General features: G+C 41.2%; 1 protein-coding gene across 6 annotated transcripts in view; it reads right to left on the reverse strand.

Annotated features, from left to right (window-relative positions):
• MALRD1 (MAM and LDL receptor class A domain containing 1) overlaps nt 1-18,004 on the reverse strand; it is a 233,090-nt gene that overhangs the window by 175,778 nt on the left and 39,308 nt on the right. For all 6 annotated transcript variants that reach the window (XM_028750688.2, XM_077936862.1, XM_028750689.2 and 3 more), the window contains 6 exons: nt 15,295-15,502; nt 14,591-14,737; nt 10,459-10,568; nt 9,543-9,722; nt 5,609-5,723; nt 661-807 (listed from right to left, as the gene is read on the reverse strand). In XM_028750688.2, the coding sequence (XP_028606521.2) occupies nt 661-807; nt 5,609-5,723; nt 9,543-9,722; nt 10,459-10,568; nt 14,591-14,737; nt 15,295-15,502 (907 nt within the window). The remainder of the gene's footprint in view (nt 1-660; nt 808-5,608; nt 5,724-9,542; nt 9,723-10,458; nt 10,569-14,590; nt 14,738-15,294; nt 15,503-18,004) is intronic.

Below are 18,004 nucleotides of genomic sequence, written 5' to 3' on the forward strand. Positions count from 1 at the left end.
GCACAACTTGTACACTTAAAAACAAATTGGTGGGCCAAGGGATCAAATAAAGTCCATGCATGATCTGGAGTAGGCTTCCTCAATCTTGGCCCTCCAGATGTTTTGAGACTACAATTCCCATCATCTCTGACCACTGGTCCTGCTAGCTAGGGATCATGGGAGTTGTAGGCCAAAAACATCTGGAGGGCCGAGGTTGAGGAAGCCTGATCTAGAGTATTATTTAGCTTTGAATAGGTGTGTTCACAAGCTCCAGCTTTGCTCCTGTTTCCACATGCCAGACATGTGTGAATCATCCTTATCAAATCAGTTAGAACTCTATACAGCCCTGCTGTGAGTGTCTGTATTAAGAGAGAGAGAAGACTGTTTTAAGAAAGCAAAGCTGAAAGCAAAGCTGAATTCCTCCTTTGAAAAGTGAAGCTCTAGATATCACTTTCTGAGGTTCTGTTATTCTAACGAGTCATTTTCAATTTTAGTTTTAACCTGAGAAGTAGCCACAACTGTACACAAAGACATCAATAAAGACGCTGGGTGAAAGTGCTTCACCTTCTGTGTGGTTTGTCTTAATTAACTGATCCTCCTAATGAAATAGCCATAAGGCTATTGACATGCACATTTAAAGATCTTTAAGCATGAATTACAGATCAATGTGTTTTCACTTACAGCACAGGGCTTCGTCACTGCCATCTGGGCAATCAGGAGTGAAATCACAAAACTTGTCAGAAGTAATACAGTCTCCATTCTTACATGCCAACAATCCAGGTGGACAATAAAGAGATGAAGAATCAGAGGTTTCCAAGATGGTTGCCCCTTAAAAAAACAACAACACAGTTGCTTATTCTTGCCAGGAAAAAAACCAGCAGATAAAACTTTAAGTATTATCTACAGAACACATTTGCCATATTTTTGGCTCAGGGGTAGAGCACATACTTTGTATGCAAAAAATTCCAAGACTGAAATCCTAGTATTTCCAGATAAATGGGTCAGGTAGCAGGAGATAGAAAAGCTCTCTGCTTGAGACCCTGGAGATCAGCTCCCAGTCAGAGAAAACAGTACTAGACTAGATGTTAGTCCTGCTCAGAGTAAGTGGGCATGACTTTCTTAATCACATTAATTCCCGTAGGTTTACACTGAATAAAACATAGTTGAATTTCACCCAATGAGTAAACTTTTGTTGGCTATAACCCCCAATCCTTTCCTGCCTAGCTACACTTTTTCTTTCCCTTCAGCTAATGTATTCAATATATTCTTCAGTCTGCAGAAGTAGTGGGGTTTTAATTCAATGTTTGTTGCTGTATGATCAGGAGAAAGGCTTGCAAAATTGTCCTGATCTTGTGGGCCATCGATGGTCAATGGCTTTAGAAATCCATAGCTTAGATTCTGCAGGTTCCATGACAGTCAGAAGATTCTGTACCACATGCCAAATTCTGCACATACTGAATCACATAATAATGTGAGTCCTGCATTGGACTACATCTGATAAGACTTCTGTCAATTATTCTCCTGCATGAGGTGAGAACTGAGATAATCCCTACTCGATATTCCTTCACTGTTTTGAATACTGCTAGCTATTCACACAGGGCCCTTATGTCTAATTGGGGAATACTCATGTACAAACCCATGCACACAGGCTCAAACTGTGATGTCCAAGATGTCCAATATACAGTCTAGAGATTAAATATGTGATTTGAGTCTTTATGTACAGAACTGTATGTGCATATTGTTCAGTTTCTGTTAATTGGTTCTCATGGGAAACTTGCAGATTCTAGCTTCGCACAATTAACTCAAGGCAGTGTCAATTTACTCTTGGCAGAAAGCCCAGGTCTGCTTGACCTAGAAACTACTTACTCTGATTGGTTAACGACCAGCACTCAACTCTGTTATCTAGGGATTGCTAGCAGTGTGATGTGAGGTGTTGTTAGGAGTAGAAGTGCTGTGTATGGTTAAGAGAGAGAGAGAGAGGATTTATTTTGCTTTTATTTGTATGCAGAAACTCTGCTGGTTTTATTTTTTCCCTCTTTTAATAAATCCTGTAAATAGTTATTCTGAGTCTAGCTGACTAGTCATTACCGCCGTAACTAGCTTCCTCGCTGTGCAGGAAAACTCTGCTACGTTTGGGCTAAAGCCAATAGGGCTATGCCTGACACTTCAAAGTTCCATGACATATGCACCAACTGGGCATGATTGTAAGGCAGCATGGAGGCAAGCAAAGCTTGCCCCACCCTTCTTGAGGAGTTGGAACTTATTACCTCTCGGCAGAAAAGTATCCGGGACTGCTGTGTTATGGTCCTTTTAGAGACGTGGCTGGATCCCTCCTTTCCACAGGGACTTCTGCAGCTAGAAGGACGCTCAGTAATTAGAGCGGATAGAACCGCCGAATCCGGGAAGAGCAGAGGAGGAGGAATTTGCGTTTATATAAATAACAACTGGAGCTCGGACATTAAACAAATGGACACGCATTGCTCTCCTGACTTGGAGTACCTAGTGGTGAAGTGCCGCCCTTTTTATTTGCCACGTGAGTTTAATGTTGTTATAATAACAGCGGTGTATATACCTCCCGATGCAAACACTACTACAGCTATGGGCCACCTGCTAACTGCTATTAGCAGACAGCAGCGGGCCCACCCGGAGGGAGCATTTGTGGTTGCTGGTGATTTTAACCGAGCCGATTTAAGGACTGTGCTCCCTAAGTTCCACCAGTATGTTGATTGTCCCACTAGGGGGGGAAATACCCTGGACCGAGTATATAGTAACATCATGCATGGATACAAGACCAAGCCCTTGCCCAGTTTGGGGCAGTCAGACCACATATCTTTACTTATGATACCATCATATAGACCTCTCGTACGCAGAATTAGACCATCAACTAGAGAGATACGAGTGTGGCCAGTAGGTGCATCTGAGCAACTTCAAGATTGCTTTCGGAGCACCGAGTGGTCGCTTTTTGTGGAGAATAATGTGGACACATACGCTTCAACAGTACTGTTCTACGTTAAAAGCTGCATTGATGTTGTCACTACCACCAAACAAATACGGGTGTTCCCTAACAACAAGCCCTGGCTAAACAGGGATGTGTATCTTCTGTTAAAGGCAAGAAATGCTGCTTTTCACTCTGGTGATGCGCAACAGTATAGAGAAGCCAGAGCCAAATTGAAAAAGGGCATTAGGAACGCCAAAGCTATGTACTGCCGGAGGATCGAAAAACATTTTGAGAGCTCCGACCCTCGTCGAGTATGGCAAGGCCTGCGACAAATTACAAGGCAAAATATTAAAAACGAACTGGCTAGCAGCAGTGCGCACCTGGCTGATCAACTGAATCAATTTTTTAGTCGCTTTGAGGAGGGAACTGGAACTACCGTCACTACAGCATTGGCTACCAGCACATCATCAGAAACTACTACTGATAGACAACCATTTTTATTGCAGACCTGTGACGTACAACGTGCCTTTCGGAGCATTAACATTAGGAAGGCAGCTGGACCGGATGGAATCATGGGACGGGTTATTAGGGACTGCGCTGCAGAATTAGCTGGTGTATTTACGGACATTTTTAACCTATCCCTGTTGCAGGGTTCTGTCCCTACCTGCCTGAAGACATCGATTATAGTGCCAGTCCCCAAGCAGTCAGTGGTGGTATCTCTCAATGACTATAGACCAATAGCCCTAACATCTGTCATTATGAAATGTTTTGAGAGATTGGTGCTAGATCATATTAAGGCTGGTCTTCCATCCACTCTAGACCCGTTCCAGTTTGCATACAGAAGAAACAGATCTACTGATGATGCTATTTCCATCGCTGTCCATACTGTACTGAGTCATCTAGAACGACAGGGAACCTACGCAAGGCTGTTGTTTGTGGACTACAGTTCTGACTTCAATACAATTCTGCCAGACAGGTTATTTCTTAAAATGACCAATTTGGGTATACATCAGAAGATCTGTCTGTGGGTAAGGAATTTCCTGACTGATAGGCCGCAGACAGTGAGAATGGGACCTTACTATTCTTCTACTCTAGTATTAAGCACAGGAGCCCCTCAGGGATGTGTGCTAAGTCCCTTTCTCTATTCCCTGTACACATTTGATTGCACCCCACTGTATAAGTCCAACACAATCATCAAATTTGCGGATGATACAACAGTGGTGGGGCTCATTAGTGAGAACGATGAGACTGCTTATAGGAAAGAAGTACAGGGGTTAATTCAATGGTGTAAAGAAAACAATCTTATGCTTAACACCAAAAAAACCAAAGAACTCATAATTGACTTTAGGAGAAAGAAAAGTGTATTTTTACCATTGCACATAAATGGCGAGGAGGTGGAGAGGGTTGGTAGTTTTAAATACCTGGGCATTTATATCTCTGAGGACCTCTCATGGACTGCAAATATTAATATGGTTGTGAGGAAGGTGCAGGGGAGGTTGTATTTCCTGAGAATGCTCAGGGGACTGAATCTATCTCAGCACCTACTTCTGTCCTATTATCACAGTACCATCGAGAGTGTCTTAACCTATAGTATATTATCGTGGTATGGGAGCAGCTCTGAAACGGATAAAAAAGCTTTACAGAGAATAATTAAAATTGCCCAGAATGTTATTGGGCTCCAACTACCAACCCTGGATGAGATCTTCACGTCTCGCACTTTGAAGAAGTCACACAATATCCTGAGAGATCCCACCCATCCTGCTCACAACTTCTTTGAACTGTTGCCTTCGGGCAGAAGATATAGGACAATGAAAACACGAACCACACGCCTTCTGAATAGTTTCTATCCAAGAGCTCTGATTGCACTAAATAATGATCTCAGGGCCAGTTGCAAGAAATAGCAAGCAGGGAGTAGGAAGGAATGAGATAGGTTTTAGGTTATGTTATGCCTTTAATAGGTTATGTTATATTCTGGATTATGTTATGTTTTTATAGATTATGTCTGAATAGGATGAGAGTGTTGGAGATACGTGCAAATGTGTATGTGAACCCGGTCTTTGGGTGGGTGTTTGATTTTCGTTGTTGTGTATACTGTGTATATACGGACAATGACAATAAATTTATCTATCTATCTATCTATCTATCTTAGGGTATAATTGAGTATCTGTCATTGGCCATTGAATAGATGTAAACTCTGACATGCATGATTCTAAGACATCCTCAAAACATAGGTACTGATACAAAAACCTATACTTGGGAATCAGCTACACAGCTGTGTTTTAAGCACATTATACAAATGTGACACTAGATGGTGATTGTGAACAAATTCAATATATATTTTTAAACTTTAAAAAAAAAACATTTTCATAGCATTTTTAATGTGTGTCTAGATTCCACCCCAGAATGCACACAAAAATCAATCATATGGAACCAAACAAAAACCAAATCACAAAACCTCATAAACTTGTAATAAGCCTGCTGATTCCAGCTAAGACGGCAGCCCTTTATCAACTCAACTGGGAGTAAGTGCCATTGAACTTCACTCCATGGAACTTACTTCTGAGTAGACATGTATAGAATGACGCTGTAACTATACCATGCCTAAGTAATATATTTTTGTGGAAGTATAAACAAAGGGAGAACAATTAAATAGGTCAGCAAACCAATTTGAAAATGCTGCTCTGTACTTACCTTTTTGTTCAGTACTTGAAAATGATTTATAATTAGTCCTACAGGCCTTTGTTATACTGATGTCATCAACAGCAACAAAGGCTTTTGTTGACTGAACAGTGGCTTGTAGAATTATCTGCAATACCAATAAAATAACCTTATTAAATACTACTTATACACGTATGCTCTGTGTTTAAAAATTAAATACACTTGAAGTTAAATTCCATTTGCAAATAGCCTGGGATTTTTTCAAAAGAATATGCAACTATTTTAGCAAACAATACCATAGCTATGTCAATTCCTCAAGTCTCGTTAATAATCACACTTAGTATTGAACTACGGTATGTAATCTAAAAAATATTATCTCACTCCAAAGTCAAAACATAAGCCTCATTCATCAATCAATCAATCAATCAATCAATTCTTTATTGCAGCCCAAAGACCCAACAGAGTTCAATGCATACAATATACATTCATAGCATATAAAATACATTAAAAGCACACAAACTGCTTGGGCAGATCATAAGACTATGACTTTTCAGACTTTTGTCTAATACAAATTGATCTCTGATCTTGGCCACCTCAGACAGAAACTTGGCAACAGTCAAAGTCACACTAGGAATCCTATCATCCAGTAGGAACTTGGAATAGAAATGGCATAGAATTTCCCTGTAGATTTGCCAATAGTGGGTTACTCATATGTTGTCGGGTCTGCTTATAGTCTTCAGGACAGGAGAATGTGCTTCGTGCCTTCTACTTCCTGATTACTACAGGGAGAAAATCTTGCAAAGTAAGGAACAGCGGTAAATTTACCTCGGAGCATTTCCGAGGGGAACACATTAAATCTGGACATAGTAAAAAGTCTACGATAATTGACAACTGTTAAATTCTTTAAATATTCAGCTGTGAAAAACAACCCAACATACTGTATACTCATGGCATTCGGTGAGCAGGATGAGTATGAACAGGCCTGCAAATCACAGAAGGCAATATTCCACAATCTTTGTTTTACTGAATTAAGAGCAGTGTAATACCCCATGGGACACGGGTGGCGCTGTGGGTAAAACCTCAGCGCCTAGGACTTGCCGATCGCATGGTCGGCGGTTCGAATCCCCGCGGCGGGGTGCGCTCCCGTTGCTCGGTCCCAGCGCCTGCCAACCTAGCAGTTCGAAAGCACCCCCGGGTGCAAGTAGATAAATAGGGACCGCTTACCAGCGGGAAGGTAAACGGCATTCCGTGTGCTGCGCTGGCTTGCCAGATGCAGCTTGTCACGCTGGCCACGTGACCCGGAAGTTTCTGCGGACAGCGCTGGCTCCCGGCCTATAGAGTGAGATGAGCGCACAACCCTAGAGTCTGGCAAGACTGGCCCGTACGGGCAGGGGTACCTTTACCTTTTTAATACCCCATTATGTAAGAGAAGGTCTGAGGACAAACCAATTGAAGCATCTTTTGGGGCAATAAGTTTGGACCAACAACTGAAGTACTCATCCTGAGATAAATGTAGGAGTGACCCTGTGCCCAGTTTGAAAACACTGGCATTAAGCCAGTCAGAATTCTATTCAGTATTCCAAGATCAAGAGCACTGCTTGAAAGAATATCATGCACATACAATATACACAAATATCATGGCTTAGGAGATTGGGGGATATGGATCAGACTAGTTTAGAAGCCCATCATAACTATGCTAGTCATATATCATCCTCAGCAAGGGAATGCAGGTCACACAGAGAGAAACACGTCTAAGGTTTGCATTACTCTCTACTTCCACACCTCTGAACAGTAAAAACTCAAGAGGAAAAGAAAGGCAACTGAAAAATAGGGTAAAGAAGTGCATAATCCAAGTGGAAAGGGGGTCAATTTCACAACGCACAAACATCCACCATCCAAACATCTCAAGGGCTAAGGAAGGGACCATAAAAAGTCATTACATCCAATACCCAATTCATACAACAGGGCCTCAGCAACCATGTTAGCGGGACATAGGCTGCCTGAGTTACACGGCTTTCTAGATGAGCAGAAGTTGTTGTTTGCAATTCAGTTTGATTCTCCCATTAATTCATTTTTGCCATCCCCACCGAAGCCAACAAGGCATTTTCACAATGAGAAATAATATCTGTTGTGATATTTTGTGTAAACACATAATGGCTGACAGCTAACAAATAGAGCCACATTTTATTGCGGGGGTCACTGGAGGGCTATGCGTTGCCCTGTTGAGAAATAGCTGTTTGCTTAAGGGCCTCATAGAAGTGAAATATGACTGAAGCACAATGCTTAAAACAGAAGCCTCTCTTGCGCTATAAATATTTACGGTGTCCAAGATGAAGCGAAGTGGGCTTGTGCAGTAAGGGTGCTTTTTATGGTACATTAGCTCAACAGCAGACTCCACATTAGAATCACAGAGAGTTGGGGTGGAAGGGAGGAATGACAGTGACGTGTTCTGAGGAATTCATATGTCATTTTAAGAACTTGGCTAGAGAAACATTGCCCATCAGTGACAATACCATAATTGTCACTGGTGGGGAAGCTGCCAAGTTATTAACACACATGTATGGCAACTTAGGGCACTGTCAACAGGGTATAACATCCCCAGATAGGAGTGGGAAGGCCTGCATTGTCGCCTGCTCTCCTATGCTGCTCAACTCTCTGCTCCTCAGACTAGGAAAAAACTAACCTACACAAAGGAATGCAGCTAAGGAGTGGCTGAGTGGGGAAAGCCTTTGAGTCAGAAGCCATAGCCAAGTACAATTCAATAAATCTTGGCTTCAACAACTTCCTATTGGTAAGGCTCTGGTAACCTAAGCAACAGAGCTGCCATTTATGCCCACCTTTGCACACTGTTAGGGAAAGGGAGGAAGGTGCAAGATGACAGAGGAAAACTGAAGGTAGGGAAGATACGCTGCAGAGGAGGCCAACCAGGAAAGAAAGCATCCAGAATTCACCAGGCATTCTTAAGATTATTATTTTTTAAAGTCCAATTCAGCCCAGCCTGAGCTGAGATGTAGGGAGCTTGCCTATTCCTACTTATGTTGTTAGTTTAGACATAACATCATATTTGCCAGGTACTGGTATATTGCAGGGACGAAAAAAATGGTGACAACACTGTAAGTGGAACACCATAAATGAAGTTACTAAAAAGGCTGTGCATGATTAATGAGCCTGAAAGGATCAGTTTCACATAGACTATGATGGAGAACCCATGGTCCTCCTGTTGGACTCCAGGTCCCATTAGTGACAACAAGTATGGCTAAGGATGATTGGGGGTGTAGTTCAGCAACATCAGGAGGATCCTACTCCGGCTATGAACCTGATCTGACTCCTAAAACAATTTTATCTAGCCTGGCACCCCTACCAAGTCTCACTCATACCAAAAATAAAATATTTTTCAAACCTTGTAAGAAAATATATTCTACATCATCTTTTTAAATTTTATATAACTGAATATCAACATCATTGGAAAGCTCTTCCTCCTACTTTCCTACAGAGTCTGACTAGCTGTGAAGGGATTTAGCTTCTGGATGTGTGTATAGAAATCATAATGGCTCCTGAGAAACTGGCAAGCCCTTCTCTAAATGCTACTTACAACTATCTACTAGAATAAACATGATCTCTAGAAATGTGAAATTCTAAATTTTCTGAAATTGTTTCTAAACCAATCTTAGATACATACTATACCATACTATCTAGGAGCATTCTCCTTTATTTTTCCTTTCAGCTGAAGTAATGTATTGGGTTGAATCCATACCAAGTTAGTTGAATTTAAGTCCCACTTAAATCAATGGAACAAATTAGTTTTAATTTCAAATTATCTCCATAGGAACTAGGACAACCGGCTTAATCTGGATCCAGCCAACTACATTGTTATTGTTAAAGTTTTAAAGTTATTTTGCAATGAAGAATACCAGCAGCAAATAACCACTTGCGTACACTTGTACCGTGGTGCAGGTAAGGGGCTTACCTGAAAAGGTCCTACAATTTCATCGCCAGTGATATTTCTTAAAAGGACATTTGCTTTTGTCCACTGCATTGTGCTCTTGAAAGGCTTTGAGTTATGTAGGCTTTGCAAATCCCCATCAACAGGAGTTCGAAGAAAGACACTCAGCTGGGAATCCTGGGACAACTGATACCAAAATCTCATCTGTTGGAAGGATTTTTAAAATGAAATTATGAACCCCTTCAATAGATCACAGAACAATCAACTATGAATGAACAGTATCTTTCCACGTACCCTTTAATCACAAATCTAATGTAACTGACCTGCAAGCATCCTCCAGTATCCCCCAAAAAACGACTGGGCTTTTAATTTGTTATTGTCAAACACTTAGAAACTTTGAGGTTGCAGCACAGAAGAAGAACCTTTCTTTGGCCTTTTCTCAGAGTCAAGAGCTGGCAGAGAAGCTGCCAGTGCCTCTTGCAGTGGGGGAAATATGGGGAAGGGGCCAGTAGCAATGCTGCTACTGCTGCAAAGAGGAAGATGGGGAACACAAGGGGCTCTCCAGTGGGTGAGTTCCAGTGTCAGCAGGGGCACTGGCAGGGACATTGACAGTGGGGTGAGGGCATTTGTTATACCATGCCAAAGACCCCCTGAAATTTGGTGTTGACCCTGCCCAAGGGCGTCTTGCAGGCTGCTATTGGGGTGGATTGGGCTAGGACTGGGCTTGGCCCTCCAGGTGTTGTTGGTGTATAAGTTCCTATCCCCAACCACTGATGATGCAGGCTGGGGATAAAGGGACTTGTAATCTATCATCATCTGGAGGGGGCTACATGTTTTCCAACCCTGGGCTAAAAGCAACATATGGTCTAAAGTTAGTTGGCTAAACAGGAAGACAAAAACTGCTTATGCAAAGGACGGCAAGGAAATATCACAAAGTTACCTGGCAATACAGAGCATTGCTGGGGAGTTTTGTAAAGACTGGGCTGCTGAGGTGAGAAATTATAGGCTTAGTGTTTGCCTCTGGTGAGCCAGTCACATAAATAAAGGTTCCTGAAATATAAAATAGGGAGGTTGTTAGGAACATTCATTGCCTGAAAACATAAATGACATGAGCATGCCTTTAATGCACTTCTTGGGGACATTCTTCTTCAAGCCTTGTTGATAAGGTCTTATTCAGACCTAAAAATAAATTATGTCCTGTGCATACAAGCCTAGGTGTCTTTCTGGCTCGTGCACTTCATCCTCCCCTCTCCTCTGGCATGGAAGATCAGAAGTTTTTGCTTCCATTTTTAATGAACAACAGTTAAGTATTACGTCTGAATGCGGACAAACTGGTTACTCTTATCTAGGTATTGGCGAAACTGCCACATCAGTTTGCATTTTGCTTTAAGAACCTGTGAAAATTCATCAGCATTTCTGTGTGAATTTCTCCAAATACATGCACTTTTGTATAGAATTTTGCCTAATGCACACACACGCAAAGCAATTTCCACCAGTATAATGCTTTTATGTATATCATTTTCACCATTCTGTGCTTTTTTACACACACTTTAATATACATATTTTTATTTACATCGCTTGGCTAGAGAACTGCAAGTGGAAAATTGGAAGAAGTGCAAATTTAACAGGAGAACCCTTTTTTGCTTCAGATAACATTTCACAAAGTGCCAACTGAATTGAATCCCCCCTCCCCCCCGTTTCTGATCTTAACTATAGTTTACTGAAACAGGCCAACTTCAAACTATAGTTTATGAAGCTTCCTTGTTTTAATAAATCGTAATTATGATTAGCCACAGTTTAGAGGTAAAAACAATGCTAAATGTGGTTAGATTAAATTGGAAGCTGAAATTTCAGATCTCTTCCTCACGGCCACACCAGGAGTGGGGAGGGACAGCACACAAACTCAAGGCTCATGTATGAAACAACAGAACACTGCATTCAGTTTCTGCTTGCAGGTTTCCCATAGACATCTAGTTGACCACTGTAAGAGCAGAATGTTGAACTAAATGGGTCTTTGGTCTGATCCAGCAGGGTTCTTCTTAGGTTCTTAAGTTCTTCTTGTTTATTATTATATTTGTACCCAGTCATAGTAAGTTTTGTAAATTCTCAGCAAACTTCAGAAGCTGACTCTTAGACTATTAATCCTCTCATCCTTTCCAGTACCACTGTTCCTATCAGACTTTTACCCACCCCCTCCACCACCATCCTGTATGGCTGCTTTTTAACTTTAAATAAAAGGCATGAGAGCTAATCATGGATCCCCTGATATCTCATCTAGTTTGGCCCTTAGATTTTAAACCAACGAAAGAGACATTGCATGCTGAGTCATGGAGTGATTAATTGCTTTGCCCGAAGTACTCTTCTTCCACTGGCACTACTCAAAGAGATCGCTCTGGCGTTTATTGCTCAAACGCTGATTGATGCTGAAGGGGCCTCTGCTCCCTTTTCACCCATCTCCCACTATTAGCACAAGGCTTGTTTTCAGAGCTAGAAAACAGCAGAGTACATAAGGTCTCATCTGGGAAGACAAAAGTATGTTTCCATTGCCCTATACAGTGTTGCAAACTATGTTTGGAATTAATGTAGTGCACAGACGATCAATTAAATTGAGCAAACAAAGCAAATTCTGCATTACAACTAGTGCATATATACCGCTAATGAAGCTCTAGTCCTGAACAAGCAACAATAGCTTGATAACTCTGAAAGTTATCAGGAGGAAGAGATGAAACTCATTGTAATGAAAATGCCTTTCCCCCTCATTTACAACTGTTTCTCTTGGTCCCATGTGGTGCTGAAATTGACTAGACCATAGCACATTATTTTGGTTTAATTATTTCACTTGGAAGAGAACTGCAAATTTAAAGCTACATGAGACCAGTCCTACTTGGTCTTGAATGTGTTTGAGAGATTTAATGCATGCCATTAATAGAAAAATGTCTTTAAAAAGAATAATTTAAAGTTATTGAAATCGTGTGGAACCGTTGCCCAAAAATGGGCACCCGTGTTCTGCTTTTCTTCCTTATTGAAGCACTACATGATAATTTGCACGGATAAAGGATTTGTATGCCATGTATGCACCAAGGCGTTTCCATCTGCAGCAGCACAACTGGATGCCTTCATCTGCTCCACCTGCAACAAAACATGTATCTCCTGTATCAGTCTTTGCAACCACAGTAAGCACTGCAACCTTCCAAGAGTTTGACTTCAGCCCCAACGGCACACTCCTCCATTGTCTCCTGAGACAGACGGACGCCAGCGGCAATGCACTGAATTACCCATATACATTGAATTAACTGTATGTGCAGCTAATTATACATGCATGCCATTTCTATGTGTGTATGTCTGACGGGGTGCCTGAGCACACCCACCTCCTTCCCAAAGCTGGAAAAGCGCTAACTAGGCTTTGGGAAGGAATTCTAGGAACCTGTGAGAGCCCTGCACACCTCCTTCCCAAAGCCCAGCGTTTCGTTTACCCGGCTTAGGGAAGAACCACCCTGCTCTAACTAATTGTAGTTTCCCATTTCATTCCAACCAGGTAACTAGTTATCAGCTTCAGAAGAAGCCAGAAGATTAAACCATGGTTTAAAGTTGGTTGGATATTGTGGCTCTAGAAGCTCCTGGTTCAAATTAAACAGAGAACTATGATTAATTAGGGGCTTCCTGGTTTGATTGTGCATGTTGCAAAGGAAGGAGTGAAGAGGCTGCATGCATGGGCAAAAAGCTTATTCATATCTCAGATTATTATATTGAGGTATAATCATTTCAACTTGGACATTATCTGTTCTCAGCCACATTGAATCATCTATTATGTATGTTATTCAGTTTCTCTCATCAACCTGCCAGCACAGGCTAGTACTTTTAAAGCATGTTAGCAGTCTTACAGATCATGGAAGCCCAAAGCATGAGCTGGATTTTTTCTCAAGAAGCCCACAGGCTTGACATTGTTATTTGTGCTAGTGGGAGGAGGGAAGCTTAATTAAAGATCTAATCAGGACTGTCAAACTATCAGCCTGTGGATTTGAGCGACTACAGATATGCACTATGTAGGAGATAACATCTTTGAGAGTTTTTAGAACGGAGCATTTTAGATGACAATGGTACTGTTCTACTAAAAAAAAAAAAAAAAAAAAACCAGCTGGCAAGCTTCCACAGAAATCTACATCTTACCTATTAATGGTATACCAAAATGACCAATATTATGGAATGCCAGAGTCCTTTCCAGTGCTATGGTTCTGTGATTAAAGGTAAAGGTACCCCTGCCCGTACGGGCCAGTCTTGACAGACTCTGGGGTTGTGCGCCCATCTCACTTAAGAGGCCGGGGGCCAGCGCTGTCCGGGGACACTTCCGGGTCACATGGCCAGTGTGACAAAGCTGCATCTGGCAAGCCAGAGCCGCACACGGAAACGCCGTTTACCTTCCCGCTAGTAAGCGGTCCCTATTTATCTACTTGCACCCGGGGGTGCTTTCGAACTGCTAGGTTGGCAGGCGCTGGGACCGAACAACGGGAGCGCACCCCGCCGCGGGGATTCGAACCGCCGACCTTTCGATCGGCAAGCCCTAGGCGCTGAGGCTTTTACCCACAGCGCTACCCGCGTCCGGTTCTGTGATTAGGTGGACCTAAATCTCATTGATTCAGGAGCATTTAGGATTGACTGCTATCATTCTACACGACCCAAATAGCTGTCTGTCTTTACCCAGTGAAAGAAGAACTAACCTTAGAGCTGGTAGTAATTTGCACATTGGGCAGTGCCTAATGGCAAATCAGTCAGTGACAGCAACAGTAGGGACGAGTGAATGTGTCTTATTTCTGGTTCACATTACTTTCACAGGATTTTACCTATAATTCTGTCCTGTTTGATTCCTGTATTAATCTGAATTTTTAAAACATCCTCTCAAACTGCATATTTAAATGTGCATTTTTTACCAATATATGCATTTAAAAGCATACTGTTTACGTTGAAGCCACTGGAAATACAAAGTAATTTGGTCCCCAGACTGCATATTTGAAAGTTAATACATATATACATACAATGTGTTTGAAAGCTCAGAAAAATGCTGTAGCATGACTCACCCTTATTGCTGCTAGTTGTATGATCTGTTCCAGGAAGGAGGGAATCCCCAGAAGTTTGTGCTTTCATTATCTTCCACTGTACATCCTTTGTGTTCAGTGTCTTCCATTCGCAAAGGTCAGACTCAAAGTCACAGAGAGTGTAATTTGCTATTGAAAAAACAAACACAAATAGAGTCAAGGGGGTGGGTGGGAAACTGATACAAAAATGTCACTGCATTATTATCTAAATTAATCTGTCTTAATAAAGCAACCATTGGGGTTTCACATTCAAATCCAAAAAGTTTATTTAAAACGGAAACTATGTGAAGACTTTAAGACATCTATTGCCAACTGCAGCAATAAATTTAACACAAAAGTCTTTATTCAATATGAAGATCTTAAACTGAAGATTAAAAGTAGGGGATAAGTTTCCTAATGAATAACTCAGTTGGCACATATACACAAAAAAGCCCTTATGAGTGCTGTAAAACCATACTTTTTTCAATATAAAAACAACCAGGAATGACACCTGAAAAGCAGTTATAATTGCAATCAGGCTATCTGTATAGTAAGGGATTAGCCCAACAGTGGTTCTAAAGCACTGAAATGTTCTTGCATTCAATTTACTAGTTTAGGCTTGTTTCTAATATTCCTTTCTATAGCGTAAATGCTTTCACTCGTCCTTTTGGTACTGTACCATCTTTGGAACAGGTGATTTAACTTACCACAAGCTGCTGGATCTTCATCACTTCCATCCAAACAGTCCAGCTGGTAATCACAGGCCAAACTACTGTCAATCCATTGGCCACTGGCACAAGCAAATCGTTCAGAAGAACAAACCTCTGGCAAGTCTGATGTTGCGTTTCCCACAAAATGAAAGTGATGCAGGCAGATGGTGCTCATGTTGCTTTCGACTGTTCCTTCTAAAAGAAGCTGCAAGAATGGTTACTATTTTATATTTACCAAATTATTTCAATGGAAAGAGGAACAAATGGAGACTGAGGTGTTAACATGGTTAATGTATTTGCTCAGTGTTTCATGCAACCTCTTTTAACATTTGTCCTGATTAAAGTAGGACATGAGCCACAGATAAAGTCATTACTCATGTACCATATTGAATGCACTTTCTATGCACACAGGCCCAATTTTGTGCAACATGAGCATGCTAGCAGCACATCCACACACAAGCCATTAAAGGATAGTGTGCTAACATTACATAATAATGCTAAAAGTGTATGTACATGATATGGGACATGTGTGGTATATGCCATAGCTTGCATACTGTATGAAACAAGCCTATGCTTCAGTTAACCAACTGGATTGGGTATAAATTTTTTCTATGTGAAATCTAAGCCGCCTTCATGCAAGAATTACATGAAGGAGCTATGGGGCTGAATGACTGCTCCTGTGGTCTGTTGGCTTCCCCTTGCCACATGTCTAATGTATATGTATTAGGCATGAATATTTGTGTGCCTTCCACATGAGCTGGAATCCCAATCCTGGAAAATTCTAGTTCTCATTGAAAGCCTAACACCTAAAGGTCTATCCATATAGGGTTTTCCCTGTGGATATGCTTGCCTATTGCCCGGATGTCAGATACTGAGCCAGAAGAAGCTGAATGAGCTGAGGGCCAGGGGAAGCCCTGAAGCACCTTTCTGCAGATGATGCCCATTCATGTGTATAATGCACATAGGGGCTCCAATCAATGCTCAGTTAAAAGTTGTTAAGATTGTTGGCTGCTTATGAGGAACAAATCCACATGAAGTCACTGGGACTAACTTCCAGGTAAACACGCATATATTGATTTGGTTGCACTTTCGTAAAGGCCAAACAGGCTCATGTAACTCCATTTTCTAACATAATGTCCACTTGTGTAATATACACAAGCGGATCAATTCAAGAGCCCTTTAAAATGATGAACTGTTGAAATATATTCAATATTACAGCAAACTGAATGACAGCTGGTGCAAAAAGAAAGGACAAGTTAACACACACCAAAGCCATTAGCAGGGATGGAGAGGTAAGTACTCAGATTTCCTATCTTTACAAATCTCCTTCTTTGGAAAGCTCACAAGAGATCAGTATATAATCCATTTTGCTTCCCCGCTACAATTCAGTCAGAGCCTTCCTATAGGCCTTTAACCCCTACAGACGTGAAATAAGGTACTTTACCTTCCTAAATCTTAGTTATAATTGTGTCAACAGGGCCAGAGTAAGTCACAGTACACTGAGGTGAATTGCAGAGCAGATCCCAGCTCAAGTACTATCCAAATACATTGTTACCTTGGGTTACAGACGCTTTGGGTTACAAACACTTCAAGTTACAGACTCTGCTAACCCGGAAGTAGTACCTCAGGTTAAGAACTTTACTTCAGGATGAGAACAGAAATCGTGCGGCGGCAGCGGGAGGCCCCATTAGCTAAAGTGGTACCTCAGGTTAAGAACAGTTTCAGGTTAAGAACGGATCTCCGGAATGAATTAAGTTCTTAACCAGAGGTACCACTGTAGGTAAGCATTGTTGGTTGCCCTTTTCAGCCAATGCTGCTTCCTGATTTTATTTTTAATGGCTCACAACTGAAATTGTTGGTTTTGAGGACTGCCCCATTGCACTTCCCAGTACAATGAAGTCAGCACTGATGCGTACTGGCATGCCTTCACCAGTCAGCTTTGACATCCCTCATCACTTGCAAGGCTTTGGTTCAACCCACAGAAGATAGGCTGGGCATGAACAACAGATTAGGAGTAGAAGGATCTGTCCATTTCAGTTCTCTCAGTTTCTCATTTTTCCAACCTTATAGTTGGTTTTTCACATATTGCAACAATTTGTGATTATAAGCAAAATCCTCATGAAAATCCACTTGCATTTTAGTGTGAATTTCTCCTAATAAACACATTTTATATGTAGTACTAATATACACATTTCTGTAAGCAATTTCCCCATATATAATGCATTTTTGGATGTTATTTTCACCAACACCTTCATTTGTATGCACACTTTCCCTAATTTATGCATTTTTTAAAAAAATGCTGCTTGGTTGGCAATCTGTATTACCACATTCAGAAAAGTGCAAATTTTGAAGGATGGATGTGTTTCTATTTGCACATTGTTTAAAAAACTGTGAATTTGATAGATTTGGCTTTTAATGTGTACTGAATCAAATTTCTCCTCTGTCCCTACATTGAGAGACCAATAGGGAAATGATATTGCAAACCAAAGTTGTACATTCTCCTGCTACCTTAGAATATTTAAAGTAGCTGATAGAGTCTCTGAGTTGCAGTCTGGCAACTCTTATGGGGAGAGAGGAGGAAAACACTTTAAAAAAGAAAAGAAAAGAAAAGAAAAGAAAAGAAAAGAAAAAGGAATCAAGCATGGTATTTGACAGGGTCAGATATTTCATTGCTTTTATTCTCTGCTCTATATCCACAATGTATAGA

The sequence above is a fragment of the Podarcis muralis genome, chromosome 12 (genome assembly GCF_964188315.1).
Source record: "Podarcis muralis chromosome 12, rPodMur119.hap1.1, whole genome shotgun sequence".
NCBI classification, from domain to species: domain Eukaryota; kingdom Metazoa; phylum Chordata; class Lepidosauria; order Squamata; family Lacertidae; genus Podarcis; species Podarcis muralis.